The 17,958-nt window shown below is 37.6% G+C and overlaps 1 protein-coding gene across 3 annotated transcripts in view; it reads left to right on the top strand.

Moving 5' to 3' along the window:
* The window catches only part of SNX27 (sorting nexin 27), an 80,392-nt gene that overhangs the window by 15,190 nt on the left and 47,244 nt on the right, over positions 1–17,958 (top strand). For all 3 annotated transcript variants that reach the window (XR_011565688.1, XM_070785671.1, XM_019955496.2), the window contains exon 2: positions 11,227–11,458. Coding sequence is in view for 2 of the 3 variants with exons in the window: in XM_070785671.1 (XP_070641772.1) it covers positions 11,227–11,458 (232 nt within the window). In the remaining variant the exon portion in view is untranslated. The remainder of the gene's footprint in view (positions 1–11,226; positions 11,459–17,958) is intronic.

Genomic DNA, 17,958 nt, shown 5'->3' with positions numbered 1-17,958 from the left:
GCTCAGCTTTCTTTATAGTCCAACTCTCACATACATACATGACTATTGGAAAAACCATAGCTTTGACTAGATGGACCTTTGTTGGCAAAGTAATGTCTCTACTTTTTAATATAGTATCTAGGTTGGTCATAGTTTTTCCTCCAAGGAGCAAGTGTCTTTTAGTTTCATGGCTGCAGTCACCATCTGTAGTGATTTTGGAGCCTGACAAAATAGTCTGTCACTGTTTCCACAGTTTCCCCATCTATTTGCCATGAAGTGATGTGACTGGATGCCATGATCTTAGTTTTCTGAATGTTGAGTTTTAAGCCAACTTTTCACTCTCCTCTTTCACTTTCATCAAGAGGCTCTTTAGTTCTTCTTTGCCTTCTGCCATAAGGGTGGTGTCATCTGCATATCTGAGTTATTGATATTTCTCCCGGCAATCTTGATTTCAGCTTATGCTTCATCTCATGATGTATTCTGCATATAAGTTAAATAAGCAGGGTGACAATATACAGCCTTGATGTACTCCTTTTGCAATTTGGAACTAGTCTGTTGTTCCAGTTCTAACTGTTGCTTCTTGACACGCATACATATTTCTCAAGAGGCAGGTCATATGGCCTGGAATTCTCATCTCTTGAAGAATTTTCCACAGTTTGTTGTGATCCACACAGTCAAAGGCTTTGGCATAGTCAATAAAGCAGAAATATATATCTGTTTTTCTGGAACTCTCTGGTTTTTCAACGATCCAGTGGGTGTTGGCAATTTATTCTCTGGTTCCTTTGCCTCTTCGAAATCCAGCTTGAACATCTGGAAGTTCACGGTTCACGTACTGTTGAAGCCTGGCTTGGAGAATTTTGAGCATTACTTTGCTAGCATGTGAGATGAGTGCAATTGTGTGGTAGTTTGAGCATTCTTTGGCATTGCCTTTCTTTGGGATTGGAATAAAAACTGACCTTTTCCAGTCCTGTGGCCACCGCTGAGTTTTCCAAATTTGCTGACATATTCAGTGCAGCACTTTCACAGCATCATCTTTTAGGATTTGAAATAGCTCAACTGGAATTCCATCACCTCCACTAGCTTTGTTCGTAGTGATGTTTCCTAAGACCATTTGACTTCACATTCCAGGATGTCTGGCTCTAGGTGAGTGATCACACCATCGTGGTTATCTGCATCATGAAGATCTTTTTTGTATAGTTCTTCTGTGTATTCTTGCCACCTCTTCTTGGTATCTTCTGCTTCTGTTAGGTCCATACCATTTCTGTCCTTTATTGTGCCCATCTTTGCATGAAAAGTTCCCTTGGTACCTCTGATTTTCTTGAAGAGATCTCTAGTCTTTCCCATTCTGTTGTTTTCCTCTATTTCTTTGCACTGATCACTGAGGAAGGCTTTCTTGTCTCTGCCTGGTATTGTTTGGAACTCTGCATTCAAATGGGTGTATCTTTCCTTTTCTCCTTTGGCTTTTGCTTCTCTTCTTTTTACAGCTATTTGTAAGGCCTCTTCAGACAACCATTTTGCCTTTTTGCATTTCATTTTCTTGGGGATGGTCTTGATCCCTGTCTCCTGTAAAGTGTCACGAACCTCCATTCATAGTTCTTCAGGCACTTTGTCTGTCAGATCTAATCCCTTGAATCTTTTTGTCACTTCCACTGTATAATCGTAAGGGATTTGATTTAGATCATACCTGATTAGTCTGGTGGTTTTCCCCACTTCCTTCAATTTAAATCTGAATTTGGCAATAAGCAGTTCATGAACTGAGCCGCAGTCAGCTCCTGGTCTTGTTTTTGCTGACTGTATAGAGTTTCTCCATCTTTGGCTGCAAAGAATATAATCGGTCTGATTTCTGTGTTGACCATTTGGTGATGTCTATGTGTAGAGTCTTCTGTTGTGTTGTTGGAAGAAGGTGTTTGCTATGACCAGTGTGTTCTCCTGGCAAAACTCTATTAGCTTTTGCCCTGTTTCATTCTGTACTCCAAGGCCAGATTTGCCTGTTACTCCAGGTATTTCTTGACTTCCTACTTTTGCATTCCAGTCCCCTATAATGAAAAGGACATCTTTTTTGGGTGTTAGTTCATAGAACTGTTCAGCTTCAGCTTCTTCAGCATTACTGGTTGGGGCACAGACTTGGATTACTGTGATGTTGAATGGTTTGCCTTGGAAACGAACAGAGATTATTCAGTCGTTTTTGAGATTGCATCCAAGTACTGCATTTTGGACTCTTGTTGACCATGATGGCTACTCCGTTTCTTCTAAGGATTCTTGCCTAGTAGTAGATATGGTAGTAGTAGTAGTAGATATAATGGTCATTTGAGTTAAATTCACCCATTCCAGTCCATTTTAGTTCACTGATTCCTAAAATGTTGATGTTCACTCTTGCCGTCTCCTGTTTGACTACTACTAATTTACCTTGATTCATGGACCTAACATTCCAGGTTCCTATGCAGTATTGTTCTTTACAGCATTAGACTACTTCCATCACCAGTCACATCCACAACTGGGTGGTGTTTTTGCTTTGGCTCTGTCTCTTCATTCTTTCTGGAGTTATTTCTCCACTGATCTCCAGTAGCATGTTGGGCACCTACCGACCTGGGGAGTTCATCTTTCAATGTCCTATCTTTTTGCCTTTTCATACTCTTCATGGGGTTCACAAGGCAAGAATACTGAAGTGGTTTGCCATTCCCTTCTCCAGCGGGCCACGTTTTGTCAGAACTCTTCACCATGACCTGTCTGTCTTGGGTGGCCTTACATGGCACGGCTCATAGTTTATTGAGTTAGACAAGGCTGTGGTCCATGTGATCAGATTGGTTAGTTTTCTGTGACTGTGGCTATCAGTCTGTCTGCCCTCTGATAGAGAAGGATAAGAGGCTTATGGAAGCTTCCTGATGGAGAGACTGAGGGGGAAACTGGGTCTTGTTCTGATGGGCGGGGCCATGGTCAGTAAATCTTTAATCCGATTTTCTGTTGAAGGTTTAAGGTTTACACTTTGTGTTTTAAAGTTCTGTAGGTTTTGACAAGTGCATCCTGTCATGTATGCAGTGTTACAGTCTCATACAGAGCAGTTTCACTGCACTAAGAATCCCCCCTGCTTCACTTATTCATCCCTCCACTCCGTCCAAAGCCCTGGCAGCCTACTGATATTTGCCTTTTCTGGAATGTCATGTAATTAATTGGAATCATACAATGCTGTTTCAGATTGGCTTCTTTTCCTTGGCAATGTGCATTTAAAATTCCCTCATGTCTTTTCATGGCTTGAGAGCTTATTTCTTTTTATAGCTGAATAATATTCCATTGTCTAGATGTACCATTTTTGTCTATCCATTCACTTATAAAAGACATCTTGATTGCTTTCAGGTTTTGGCAATTATGAATAAAACTGCCGTAAACATTTATGTGCTGGTTTTTGTGTGACTATAAGTTGTAAACTCTATTGAGTTAATACCTAAGAGTGTGATTGTTGGATATTATTGGTGAGACTATGTTTAGCTTTTAAAGAAACTGTCAAACTGTCTTCCAGAGTGGCTATACCATTGAATGAGTTGCTGTTGCTTCACATTTTAACCATCATTTGATATTATCATTTTTAAAAAACCCATTCAAATAGGTGTTTAATGTTATTTGCAGTTCTCTCATGATGAATGATGTTGAGTAACTGTTATATGCTTATTTGCCATCTGTATATGTTTTTTCAGAGGTGTCTGTTCAGACATTTTGTCTGTTTTTAGCTTGGTTTTTTTACTGTTGAGTTTTAAGGTTCTTTTATATTTTGAATACAAGTCTTTTATCAGATATGTTTTCCAAATATTTTCTCCTAGTCTGTGGCTTGTTTTTCATTCTCTTAATAGTATCTTGCAGAGTAGACATTTTTAATTTTAATAAAATTCATCTTAGTTTTTTTTCATGGATCACGTTTATGTTGTTTAAAATGTCATTGTCATACCCATCACTTAGATTTTCTCCCATGTTGTCTCTTAGAAGTTGCATTTTTGTTATCCATTTCTTAGCATTGACTCAAACATATGTCTAGATTATCTTGTTCATATTTAAAATTTTCAATGATTGCTTTATAGTCAAATTGTTTTACCATAATTGTCTTGACCATTCATTTTCCCCTATTGTTGACTTTTTATAAGAACAGAAATTGGAAACAACCTAAATAATGAGGAGCATACTTGCACTTTGCTTTTTCCGTGTTCAGAATTGTTCCGTTTCTTCCCACAAATAGTTGAGAATGGTCTACATGTTACTATAAAGTTCTTGTCTTCATGGAACTCATATTTTGGCAATTTCCTTAGGATAAATCCTCAGGCCACTTGGGGTTGAAAGAACATGAACGTTTTTATGACTTTAGATGCGTATTACCAGTGAAATTGCTTTCCAAGAGGATTTTACCTATTTATATAGTCATCGTCTCATTTTCCGTGTGTTAACGTTAATCGTAATTGAGATAATAGTTTTGCACCTTTAAAATTGTTAACCAGATTTACTGTTTTTTAAAAAAAAGTGCAAACATTTTAGAAACCTTTGATCATTTACTTTCTCTAGTTGTATTTCTCTTTTCCTATCAGTAGATTAGGTGTTCTAAAATGTTACTTCTGCAACAGAATTCCAAAAAGTTCTTGATATTTAGTAATCTGGAATTATACAGTGGTGTGGACATGTTCAAGCTTGAGTTCCTTTGGCTATTTTCATTGCTTGTGCATGCCTGAGTCCCTTATCTCCAGAGTGTAAGGGCAGAGTACAGTATCATTCCTGAGACAATTAGTCAATAAAAATATTCTCTGACTTGATTGTTTGCCTAAGTAAGGTAGCAAAGAGGCACAGTTGGATGAAAAGAAGTCAACCTAAACCAGCCAATTTAACTGCAGAATTTAAAAGGACATGTCTTTACATTTCAGTAGAGTGGTTTCTTTTTATAGTCTAGTGTCTAGGATAACTACCCAACTGGGCAGTCACAACCAGTGAAAAGTCAAAGGAAAGGTCTTTCTTTTAAAGTGTCAGGGGACTGTTTTTCTCCAACTTGTAAGGTGTGCACCCAGTTTCCAAGAAGATATATTACAGAGAAGATAGTTTGTTTGAAAAACTTTGTATAATTGAAAAGATGGAAAAACTTTGTTAAGTTTAAAAAATTACCCGTAGTTCCATAATTACCCTAACTCAGTTATTTTCATATTTTACATATCGTGCTTATTTTTGGCACAAAAATATCTTATGTGCTCATAATCACAATGGATATTTTTATATTTTAAATGGAAAAACCTCCAAAATACAGTCTTTTGTTTTTGCATATTGCATACTGTACAGACTTTTCCCAGTTTGCATATAGTCTTCCTGAATATTTTTCAAAAGTTGTAAGTCCATTTGCTTGATGTACTTCAGTGTCATTAAAAGTTTTTCTAACGTTAGCTATTTGGTTAAACAAATTCTTTTTCAAATACTCTATGGGAAGAAAATGCTTTATAGTTTTGAATGCTTAAAAATTTAACAAGGGGATTCTAGGACTCCTAAAAAGATCGATTATATTTAGAATGTAATAGTATTAATTAAGTGTTGAGTGAGTTTGAAGTTTGTTTCTCACATTATGGTTTTAATAAACTTGAGAGAGATGCTGTTGCTCTCTGGCTTAACTTTATAATCATCCATTGCTGAGGTTCTTAGCTACACTGCGCTCAAAATAACATGCGTGTTCTGTTGTTTATAGGAGGTTAAGACAATGCCAGATCAGTAGTAGGGATAAAACTAGTTCTGGTGTAATTTTGTCTTTATTATTTCTGTGGACTAGGCTTGTAAGACATGAAAGTATTGAAGGCTTAGTTTATTTTCCACAAAGATATGGGAGGTGAAGGAAAAAGTATGTGTTTTATCCATTAAACAATTTTGTATTGCAGATATGTGTATGGATTCATCTACTAGGATCTTCATAACATTATTCAATAACAGCAAAAAAAAAAAATTTGAAGTAACCTAAAAGTTGAATAGAGGCTCTTTCACTCTGATGACTACTATTTCACATTTATAAATGAGGATATTGTATAATTTTAAAGTCAGCTTTATTGAGGTTTAACTTATATACACACTTAGTTTACATGCACACATTTTGACAATTTTAGATTTGCGAAAAGTATAGATTTACCACACCAGTCAAGATACAGAACATATCTGTTACTTGAGAAAGCTTGCTTGTGTGTGTTGTTCCCTACCATCTGATTATTATCACTTTAGGATAGTTTTGTCTATTTTGGAGCTTCAAATAAATGGAATCAAATCAAAAAGATTCTTTTCTGTCTTCTTTGCTCAGTGTGTTTTTGGGTTTCATCCATATTGTGGACATCAGTAGTTTGGTCCTTTTCATTGCTAAATAATACCCCATTTCATGAATATGCCACAGGTTTTCTGTTTACCTCTTGACATTTGGTTGTTTTCAGTTTTGGACCATGATCAATAAAGCTTCAGTGAACATTTGACTCTAACTGTCTGTATGGACATGTTTTCATTTCTTTTGGGTAGATACCTATGAGTGGAAATACTAGGTCATATAGTAAATGTATGTTTAACATGATGAGAAACTGCCAGAGACTCCCCTGGTGGTCCAGTGGCTAAGACTCCAAGCTCCCAGGGCTGGGGGCCTGGGTTCAGTCCCTGGTGGGGGAACCGGATTCCACATGGCACAACTAAGTTTGCATGCTGCAAATAAAGATCCCAGGTACTACACCTAAGACCTGGAGCCGCAAAATAAATACAAATAAGTATTAAAGAAACTGCCAGATTGTTTTGGTTTTATGCTCCCATCAGCAATGTAGGAGAATTCTGATTTTCCATATCCTTGGCAAAACTTCTTTTTTAATTTAACTGTTCTGTGAACATGTAGCCATTATGCTTTAACCTCTAGAATTGGAGTGTGTCCTACTGCTTGCAGTTATAGGAATTTATTGTCTGTTTTTTACAGGCTTCAGACTAACTACACTGTAACTGCTTTCCTGCATGTCACAGGGGGTCAAGGTGATATTGTGCTTGCCACACGGAAGGGCTCTTTCCTGTGCCACATGTAGTGATTGACTTTGTCATATCTCCATCCATACCTACTTTCATGATATATAGGTTCCTTCATAAACTGTATACAAATCCTGACTATTTAGAGCATTTTTTTTCTTGCTTTTTGGGAGTATTTATATTAGTTTTGCAGTTTCCCCAGCTGGCTAAATTTGAGAAGTGAAAGTATTAGTTGCTCATTCATGTCTGACTCTTTGTGACCCCATTGACTGTAGTCCACCAGGCTCCTCTGTCCATGGAATTCTGTAGGCAAGAATACTGCAGTGGGTTGCTATTCCCTTCTCTGGTGGATCTTGCAGACCCAGGGATTGAACCCAGGTCTCCTGCATTGCAAGCAGATTCTTTACTATCTGAACCACCAGGGAAGGCTTGAAGTCACTCTTATTAGCTAGTTAAAGGCCTCTTGATAGGGCCAAATTTTGGTCTTATGTAAAAATTGAGGGACATTTTATTAAAATTATCAAAGTGTATCTTTAAAATGTTGAAGGCACAAATTAATTGGATATCATCTAATTGCCTAAAGGAAAAAAAAATTGGCCTTAGTTGTGGATTTTTTGGAGGCTTGGAAAGAAGCCTTTTTCCCCTCCACAATGTATTACGAAAAATTTCAAAAATACAGAAAACGTGAAGAATTGCACACAAATACCTGTTTTACCTACCATCTGGATTCTGTAATTAACATTTCGCTGTGTTTGTTTAATCATGTATCTGTTGAAAAATTTTGATGATGTGTTTAAGCCTTTCTTTGTGGAAGAAGCATTGATGGGTAGAACCTACTGGATGGTTAGTTACTTTTGTGTGGTGTAGGATTTAATGGTTCTCTGATGTGGTAGTTCGTTTTTGAAGTTGATTATCTTGTGATTCCTATTATTATCACTGGCTGAGAGTTCAGTCATTTATTTTCAAATGAATGGCAACTAGATTATGTTACATAGACAAAAGCAAGGGAAATTGTTCGTAGAAAAGGTTTGCATCATCAGGAGCCCCAAATACTACCAACCTGCTTGTCCAGCTGATATAATTAATACCACATGAGTAACTACCATTTGTTGAGTGACTACTATATTCTAGAGCTTTATCTCATTTGAGGTCTTAAAGCAACTCTGTTAGCTGAGGGTGTTATTAGACGCATTTGGGTTAAGAAATTGAAGTTAAATAAGATTGAGATTGAATTATTTACCTAATGTCTCATCTGTTAAATGGAACAATTGGTATTTAAACTGAAGTCTCTCTTAACTCCAAAACCCACACTTTGAACCAGAAGTCTGTAGTGCTGCAAGTTCCCTTTATTGCAGAATTTATATTTTACATTCATTTATGTCTTCAGAATTGATCAGACTGGGCCACACCTAATATGAGCCTGATATAGTAGCATTCCTGTAGAAAGGGGGTATCATAAATATTTTTATGAGTATGAAGGCCTCTTAATTCTTGAGGATGGAGGACTCTTTTTGAAATCTGACATCCTGGGGTTTTTACTGACTCATTCTCTGAAGAAGTTTCCAGCTTGTATTAAATTGTCAAATGTATAGTATTCCTTCTGTAATTGAACCAGATAAGTATTACCAAGTGTGTTTAGAATATGACACTGGTAATTCTTTCCTGTTTTTTTTTTTTTTTTTTTTAAAGAGGGATTTGGGATGATAGCCAATTTGAAGTGTGGTCTTTCTGTTAAAGAAGTGAAACCCAAGCAAATTTCTTTGCTTGATGGCTGCTCTTAAGAGTAAGCCTCACCTGTTTCTCTGCTGATTTTCAGGGTTTATTTCTGTGAGGGACCCATAGGAGCAATGTATTCTAACTTGAAAACTGAATGAGTGGAGGTGTGTATTGAAAGCAGTAGTTCTTAACCTTTCTGAGATTACATACTCCTTTTTGAAGTGGATGAAATCTGTTAGCCCTCTTCCCTGAAAAAAAAAAAAAAATGCATATATGTAGCCAAATACAATTTTGCATACAATTTCTGTAGGGGTTCACTGATTTTCCTCCGCCGCCACCACGAGCCTATCAACAGAGTTCCCCAGATTAGGAATCCTTTAAAGGGGAAGAATTAGGGAGCTGAAAAATAAGAGTGGAGCATTGCTTCTTAACTTTTTTCACAAGCGCTCATCTCATAAAGTTGATTGTATTCACATAAAAATCACATTTTTAGTATATAAGGTGTTTTCTTCAGTCTCTGAAGTGTTAGTTTTTCACTTTTTTTTTTTTTTTTAAACTTAAGGATATTTGTAAGTTAAGCTGATTCCTAGGGCTAGATCAAATTTTCTATGTTGATTTTTTAACTTTTACTTTTTCAATTTTATTTCTTCTACCATCAAAACATTTTCCCAGAACTGCTAATTAGATCAAAGATTTAGATGAAATCCTTTACCAGTCCCCAAATTTAGTTGTCCATTTCTTCTTTAACCAAAATCTGTTCATAACACATAGCTACATAGTACTTCTTTCCTTAATACACCTTCTAATGTGAGTGTTCAGGCATTGATCTTAGCAAATTACATGTTACATTACATGTAATGTTATGTTACATTAATCTTCACAGTGATCTGTTAGGGACTTACTGTCTCCATTTTATAGATGTGGAAAGCAATGGTAAGAAAGATTAAATGACTTGATTAAGATCAATTCTGGCAGGGCCAGGGTTTAAGCCCATGTAGGTCTCGCTCCAAAGCCCATTTTCTATTTTATCATCCTGCTTTGTGGTCAAAGAACTGACTGCTTCTTCTGGTCACTGGTCTGACCTGATCTGAACTTTAAAAGCTGAAATTTCCATCGGGGGCTGATTTTCTTCTATAGCTAGCCAGTTGTAAAATTGCCATATTTATGTGTGTGTGTGTGTGTATGTGTGTAAGTTAGATTTTAGGTTGTGAAACGTCAAGAGTGCTGAATTTACTGGCTAGATTGTTAGACCTGAAATAAGGAAGGAGGCTTGGCTGGATGATCTCCTGCCTGTTCTGTTTATATAAATGGATATTTCAGATACCATATGCTGACAGACAATTCTAGTGATTGAAAAGTTGGTGGAAGGCTTGTTACTAAACTTAGCATCATTTTCAAGAAGGAAAAACCCTAATGGTTTGGAACAGGACTGAAAAAGTTTAAAGGGTAAATAAGCTTTTGTCAAATTGACTAAAGGCCAGGTGTGTATTTCCTCACCCTCTTGGGATAGCCATGGAGGGAACCTCCAGGTCAGCTAGCTGCCTAGTGGTTTTTGCTGAGATAGCAGGCTGGGTCAGCATTCTGGGAACGTAGCTCAGTTTGCTGAGTGTTTTGTGAGACTCAGCATCTTTCTTGACAAAATTATTGTTCTTCCAAACCTTGTACTTTTCCTAGTTTTAGCCTTTATATACACAGTGGAACAGGAAGGAGAATGCGTAGGCTGATTTACTATGTAACCTTAACTGTACATTTTTTAGTTTGAACTGATTACACAGGGCTGAGACAGCACAGAACAGAAAAAAAGTAGATGGACTCCTGAAAGAGACTAATTGAAGTGATTGGGAGAGAACAAAGGATGTTGGGTTAGATAATAAAATTTTAGAGATGTTATCTCCTTGCTTTTCTTAAAACTGAGTGATAGAAGAAACTAGTGTGTATGAAGATATGATCATTTAATTCCCAAGGTAATGAAACTTGATATAAGGAAAAATGAAGTTGTCTGACTTGAATATATGGGGAGAAATCAGATACAAATGCCAGATAACTATCTTAAGTCAGTCACACTTTTTGAGTCTTTACAAATTAAGGAAGCGCATTTTGTAAAATTTTTCTTTTAATGAAATTCCCAGTTCCAAGAGGTTTATAAAGGACACAGAACAGTTCAAATGACAGGCTTGTTTAAAGTCACTTTATTGTATACATGCTTAGTTAGGATGAGGAAATTGGACGCTTTGGCTTTAAAAGCTTTGTTTTCCTCTTCAGCTTCCCCTTCCTTCCCGTGTGTTTTCCTAAGGCTGGAGTTCTAGTATAGGGGAAGAGTAGGTCTTCTCAGCTGTTACCATTTTTCCCCCCTGCCTTAAGTTCACACACACTTTTTCACATTATGATTTGTAAAAACATAAACAGCTTTTCTGGAACCAAACTGATCCTTCTTCTTTTCTAGTTCATACTTCATGACACTGGAGTGGGGGCAGGAGGGTGGAGCTCTAAGGTGTTTGGACCCTTCTGGTTTATGGGATTGTCTTTTTCCCTTTTTCCCCTTAGGAACGGCGTGAATGTTGAGGGGGCGACACACAAGCAGGTGGTGGACCTGATCCGAGCAGGCGAGAAGGAATTGATCTTGACAGTGTTATCGGTACCTCCTCATGAGGCAGATAATCTAGATCCCAGTGACGACTCGTTGGGACAATCATTTTATGATTACACAGAAAAGCAAGCAGTGCCCATATCGGTCCCCACATACAAACATGTGGAGCAGAATGGTGAGAAATTTGTGGTGAGTGTCAGCCCAACTCGATCCTCAAACACTTAGCTTTTGTTTCTCCCAATCTTATAATGTATGATATATATTAGCGCACTGGGATACATGACTGCAACCTAGGTCAGTCTGCCTACAAGGAATGTGGGTTTACACATAAATAAAGGACACTGACCCTGGTTTATTGCAGGGGTGAACTGCAGTAATGAAGAAGAGTCCTATTTCTGCTTAAGTATTTCTAGACAGTTTGAAGTTTCCATTCGGGCCTATTGTAATCATGTGTACGTTTTTTTTGTTTGTTCTTTTATTGGTTGTCATATCTCCTAGTGTCTCACTGTTGACTCTGTAGAGCTATAGAGCAAGATTAATTTTAAAGTGTGGTATCTTCTAAAGCATTTGGGTAATATAGTTTGTCCATGTTAGAACCTACGAGTGCCCTATACCCCTTTCATGTCTTGTTCTTTTTCATTTTCTTTGGAGATATCTGTGTGAATGGTTAATTCAGGTTTTCTCCAAGGTCCTCATTATATTCTGAATGCAATTCACATGGGCTACTTTATACATTTCCAATTTCTTGCTGTTGTAGATATGCAGGAAAGCCCATCTTGAATTTGGATGATATGTGCCAGCCCCTTTCTTAAATGCCTTTGTTTGTTCTTCAAAACCTAATTGCAGTGATCGCCCAATCTACTTAATTTTTCCCTTGGTTGCGGTATTCTTTATTTACCTTTGATGAGTCTGGGAGTAATGGTACAATGAGAAATTCACTAATCTTTGTGAAAAATACATTATGTTCTGTTAGTATTGGCAAACAGACTACGTGTATTTAAAGCTCTTTAAAGTTGCAGTCTCTGAAACAGATTTGTCCCCTGTATAGGAATGAGCTACTAGAATTTTATGTCAGCTGGTGTATGTATTCTCAGAGCCATACACACAAAATTTAGAGTTTTGTTTTACAGAGGTGATATACCTTTTGTCTTTAACCGTTTTTTAAATTGAAGTATAGTTAATTTACAATGTTGTGTTAATTTCAGGTGTGATTCAATTATACATATACATATATATCAGGTTGGCCAAAAGTTCATTCTGGTTTTTCTGCGACATTTTATGGAAAAACTCAAATGAACTTTTTGACCAACCCTCTGTCTATTATTTGTCAGATTCTTTTCCATTATAGGTTATTAAAAGATAACTGAATCTGGTTCCCTGTCCTGTATAGTAGGCCCTTGTTTATTTTATATGCAGCAGTGTATATATGTTAATCCCAAACTCCTGATTTATCTCTGCCTCACCCCCACCCGCTGCTATCCCACTATCCCCTTTGGTAACCATTAAGTTTTCTGTGCCTGTGAGCCTGTTTCTGTTTTGTAAATAAATACATTTGTATCATTTTTTTTCAAATTTCCACATTTAAGTGGTATCATATATTTGTTTTTTCTGTCTGACTTACTTTGTTTAGTATGATAATCTGTAGGTCCATCCATGTGTACTGCGTGCTAAATTGGTTCAGTCGTGTCTGACTCTGTGATTCTATGGACTATAGCCTGCTAGGCGCCTCTGCCCATGGGATTTCCCAGGCAAGGACACTGGAGTGGGTTGCCATGCCCTCCTCCAGGGGATCTTCCTGACTCAGGGATTGAACCTCCTTCTCTTATGTCTCCTGCATTGACAGGCGGGGTTTTTACCACTAGTGCTGCCTGGGAAGCCCTAATAGCATTATTTCATTCTTTTTATGGCTGAATAATATTCCATTCTATAAATGTTCTATGTCTTTTTTATCCATTTGTCAGTGGATATTTAGGTTGCTTCTGTGTCTTGGCTGTTGTGAATAGTGCTGCTGTGAACATTGATATGCGTGTATCTTTTCAAATTAGAGTTTTCTTCAGATATATGCCCAGGTGTGGGATTTCTGAGTCCTATAATAACTCTATTTTTAATTTTTTAAGAAACCTCCATACTGTTTTCCATAGTGGCTGCACCAATTTACATTCCCACTAATGAATGGTATAGGAAGGTTTCTTTTTCTCCACACCCTCTCCAGCATTTATTATTTCATTGTTAGTATATAGAAATGCAACAGATTTCTCTGTGTTAATTTTGTATCCAGCAACTTCACCTAATTCATTGATGAGCCCTAGTAGTTTTCTGATAGCATCTTTAGGATTTTCTGTGTATAGCATCATGTCATCTGCAAACTGTGACAGTTCTATTAAGTTGATGAAACAGCAATTGCAGTTATTCATTGTTGAACTATTACTGCTTGATATTGGAATACATTCTTAAAGAAATGTGGTCATGTTGTCCATCATGTTAATGTGCATTTCTTGCTGTATGTTTTTTTCTGATGACTTATTATTAGCTGTGTATTTTATATTTATTTCAGACTATGGAAATGATGTTAGACAAAAAGCAAATTCAAGCGATTTTCTTATTTGAGTTCAAAATGGGTCATAAAGCAGCAGAGATGACTTGTAAAATCAATGACACATTTGGCCCAGAAACTGCTAATAAACTTTCAGTGCAGTGTTGCTTCAACAAGTTTTCACAGGGCGCGAGAGCCTTGAAGAGGAGGAGCGTATTGGCTGGCCATTGGAAGTCGACAGTGACCAACTGAAAGTGACATCAGAGCTGATCCTCTTACAACTACACGAGAAGTTGCTGAAGAACTCAACATTGGCCATTCTATAGTTAGCCAGCATTTGAAGCAAATTGAAAAGGTGAAGAAGTTCAATAAATGGGTACCTCATGAGCTGACTGAAAATCAAAACAATCATTTTGAAGTATCATCTTCTCTTATTCTATGCAACAACAGTGAACCATTTCTCAATCGAATTGTGACTTGAGATGAAAAATGGATTTTATATGACTGTAGGTGACAACCAGCTCTGTAGTTGGATTGCGAAGATGCTCCAAAGTACTTCCCAAAGCCAGACTTGCACCAAAAAAAAGGTCATGGTCACTGTTTGGTGGTCTGCTGCCCATCTGATCCACTCCAACTTTCTGAATCCCAGTGAAACCATTATATCTGTAAAGTCTGCTCAACAGATCAATGAGATGCCCTGAAAACTGCAATGCCAACAGCTGGTGTTGGTCAAAAGAAAGGGCCCAGTTGTCCTCCATGACAATGCCTGACTGCCCATTGCACAGCCAACACTTCAGAAATTGAATGAATTGGGCTAGGAAGTTTTGCCTCATCCACCGTGTTCACCTGACCTCTCAACAACCGAATGCTGCTACTTCAAGCATCTCAACAACTTTTATGCAGAAAATGCTTCCACAACCAGCAGGAGGCAGAAAACGGCTTTCAAGAGTTTGTTGAACCGGGAGGCATGGATTTTTACATTACAGGAATAAACAAACGTTTCTCGTTGGCAAAAATGTGTTGATTGTAATGGTTTCTATTTTGATTAGTAAAGATGTGTTTGAGCCTAGTTATAATGCTTTAAAATTCACAGTTTGAAGCCTTAATTATGTTTGCACCAACCTAATACTTCCTAATATGCTAGCAAAGTAATGCTCAAAATTCTCCAAGCCAGGCTTCAACAATACGTGAACCGTGAACTTCCAGGTGTTCAAGCTGGATTTAGAAAAGGCAGAGGAACCAGAGATCAAATTGCCAGCATCCAGTGGATCATCGAAAAAACAAGAGAGTTCCAGAAAAACATCTACTTCTGCTTTATTGACTACACCAAAGCCTTTCACTGTGTGGATCACAACAAACTGTGGAAAATTCTTCAAGAGATGGGAATACCAGACCTCCTTACCTGCCTCCTGAGAAATCTGTTTACAGGTCAAGAAGCAACAGTTAGAACTGGACATAGAACAATAGACTGGTTCCAAATCAGGAAAGGAATATGGCAAACCTGTATATTGTCACTCTGCTTATTTAACTTATATGCAGAGTACCTCATGTGAAATGCTGGGCTGGATGAAGCACAAGCTGGAGTCACGATTCCCGGGAGAAATATCAATAACCTCAGATATGCAGATGACATTACCCTTATGGCAGAAAGCAAAGGACTAAAGAGCCTCTTGATAAAAATGAAAGAGGAGAGTGAAAAAGTTGGTTTAAAACTCACCATTCAGAAAACTAAGATCATGGCATCCGGTCCCATCACTTCATGGCAAATAGATGGGGAAACAATGGAAACAATGACAGACTTTATTTTGTTGGGCTCCGAAATCACTGCAGATGGTGACTGCAGCCATGAAATTAAAAGATGCTTGCTCCTTGGAAGAAAAGCTATGACCAACCTAGACAGCATATTAAAAAGCAGAGATATTACTTAACCAACAAAGGTCTGTCTAGTCAAAGCTATGGTTTTTCCAGCAGTCATGTATGGATGTGAGAGTTGGACTATAAAGAAAGCTGAGTGCTGAAGAATTGATGCTTTTGAACTGTGGTGTTGGAGTAGACTCTTGAGATTCTCTTGGGCTGCAAGGAGATCAAACCAGTCAGTCGAAAAGGAAATTAGTCCTGTATATTCATTGGAAGGACTGATGTTGAAACTCCAATCCTTTGGCCACCTGATGTGAAGGACTGACTCATTGGAAAAGACCCTGATGCTAGGAAAGATTGAAGGCGGGAGGAGAAGGGGGCGACAGAGGATGAGATGGTTGGATGGCATCACTGACTCAATGGAAATGAGTTTGAGTAAGCTCCCGGAGTTGGTGATGGACAGGGAAGTCTGGTGTGCTGCAGTCTGTGGGGTCGCAAAGAGTTGGAAATGACTGAGCGAGCGAACTGAATACTTCTTCTCCAGTTTGAATTCCTTTTCTTTTTGTCTCTGATTGCTTTTGGCTAGGGCTTCTAAAACTGTTGAATAAAAGTGACAGGAATGGGTATCCTTGTCTTATTCCTGATCTTATAGGAAATACTTTCTTTCAGCCTTTCACTGTTGAGTATGATGTTAGCTGTGGATTTGTGATATATGGTTTTATTATGTAGAAGTATGTTCTGTCTGTGCCCACTTTCTGAAGAGTTTTTATCATAAACGGGTGTTGAATTTTATCAGAAGCTTTTTCTGTGGTTTTTATTCTTCAGTTTGTTAATGTGGTATATCACATTGATTGATTTGTGAATATTGAAAAATCCTTGCATCCCTGGAATGAATCCCACTTGGTCATGGCTTATGATCCTTTTAATGTATCGTTGGAGTCGGTTTGCTAGTATTTTGTTGAGGATTTTTATATCTGCCTGTAATTTTGTGTGTGTGTGTGTAACATCTTTTTTGGTTTTAGTATCAGGGTGATAGTGGCCTCATAGAGTGAGTTCAGATGTGTTCCTTCCCCTGCAATTTTTCAGAATGGTTTCAGAAGGATAGCTGTTAACTCCTCTCTAAATGTTTGGTAGAATTCACCTTCTAAGCCATCTGGTCTTGGACTTTTGTTTGTTGGGAGTTTTTAAATTCCTAATTTAATTTCGGTACTGGTAATTGGTCTGTTCATATTTTCTATTTCTTCCCTGTTCAGTCTTGGGAGATTGTACTAGTCTAAGAATTTGTCCATTTCTTCTAGGTTGTCCATTTTATGGGCACATAGTTGCTCGTAGTAGTCTCTTACGATCCTTCATAGAGGTACTTTTAATCATAAGACATGTAAGAAGTAGAAATCAAGGTCAGGTTCTAAAAATGGATCACATTGGATGTTGGCACCTTTGGGGAATTGCCTAAGACTTTGAGAACCTCTGTAGACTTAGAAAAGGAATGAAACTACTAATTGTCCTTTTTTAAAAATAAACTTCATTAAGCATAATATTCTTGGATTAACATTCATCACTGTTAAATGTCCAGTTTCGTGAGTTTTAATTAATGTACATAGTTTTATAATCACCACAGTCAATATAGAACATTTTCGTTGTCCCAGGAAGTTGCCTCACACCCCTTTGCGGTCATCTTCACTCCTTCCACTGCTTTCATCAACCACTGATCACCTTTCTGTCACTGTATTTTGTCTTTTCTTGAATGTAAACTAAATGAATAAGCAGGGTGACAATATACAGCCTTGATGTACTCCTTTTCCTATTTGGAACCAGTCCAGTTCTTTTTTTTTTTTTCCATGTCCAGTTCTAATTGTTGCTTCCTGACCTGTATACAGGTTTCTCAAGAGGCAGGTCAGGTGGTCTGGTATTCCCATCTCTTTCAGAATTTTCCACAGTTTATTGTGATCCACACAGTCAAAGGCTTTGGCATAGTCAGTAAAGCAGAAATAGATGTTTTTCTGGAACTCTCTTGCTTTTTCCCTGTATACAGGTTTCTCAAAAGGCAGGTCAGGTGGTCTGGTATTCCCATCTCTTTCAGAATTTTCCACAGTTTATTGTGATCCACACAGTCAAAGGCTTTGGCATAGTCAATAAAGCAGAAATAGATGTTTTTCTGGAACTCTCTTGCTTTTTCCATGATCCAGCGGATGTTGGCAATTTGATCTCTGGTTCCTCTGCCGTTTCTAAAACCAGCTTGAACATCAGGAAGTTCATGGTTCACATATTGCTGAAGCCTGGCTTGGAGAATTTTGAGCAT

The sequence above is a fragment of the Bos indicus genome, chromosome 3 (assembly GCF_029378745.1).
Source record: "Bos indicus isolate NIAB-ARS_2022 breed Sahiwal x Tharparkar chromosome 3, NIAB-ARS_B.indTharparkar_mat_pri_1.0, whole genome shotgun sequence".
Classification (NCBI taxonomy): domain Eukaryota; kingdom Metazoa; phylum Chordata; class Mammalia; order Artiodactyla; family Bovidae; genus Bos; species Bos indicus.
The sequence above is the reverse complement of the archived record's forward strand: the minus strand, read 5'-3'. Positions and strand labels throughout refer to the sequence as shown.